Source organism: Penaeus monodon, chromosome 25, assembly GCF_015228065.2.
Source record: "Penaeus monodon isolate SGIC_2016 chromosome 25, NSTDA_Pmon_1, whole genome shotgun sequence".
Taxonomy (NCBI): Eukaryota; Metazoa; Arthropoda; class Malacostraca; order Decapoda; family Penaeidae; genus Penaeus; species Penaeus monodon.
Window position 1 is genome coordinate 33,768,055 of NC_051410.1, and position 392 is coordinate 33,768,446.

Here is a 392-nt window from a genome sequence, read left to right on the forward strand (position 1 = left end):
CACATACACATGCCCTTTAAATATCCCTGTTAATATTGACACTCACCTCCATGCCCATCATACACAGCAAAAAAAGCAGTTCCTGGGTCATCTGGGAGAGACAGTATAGTGGTGTGTGCATCCTCCATGTTGACACGCCATCCCTGCATACACGAAGACCCGACGCGCAGCCAAGAATTCTCGCAGCGTGAGGTTTCCTTCTGTGTCACAGGCTCGCTTAAAGTCTGTCCCATTATGCTGATGGAGAAATAACATCTCATATAGAAAATCAAACAAACATGCACTAATATACATTTGCAAAGACAATCAAAGTAACAGCTAAACTAACAACATATAGTAATTTGTAATTAATCAAGTAAATGAATTACTATCACAAAATTTTCAACATTCAG

At 39.8% G+C, this 392-nt stretch overlaps 1 protein-coding gene across 1 annotated transcript in view; it reads right to left on the reverse strand.

The window, feature by feature from the left end:
• The window catches only part of LOC119589368 (probable protein phosphatase 2C T23F11.1), an 18,741-nt gene that overhangs the window by 13,880 nt on the left and 4,469 nt on the right, over positions 1 to 392 (reverse strand). Inside the window, 1 exon segment of the mRNA XM_037937986.1 lies at positions 47 to 237. Within this exon segment, the coding sequence (XP_037793914.1) occupies positions 47 to 233 (187 nt within the window). The 5' untranslated portion in view covers positions 234 to 237.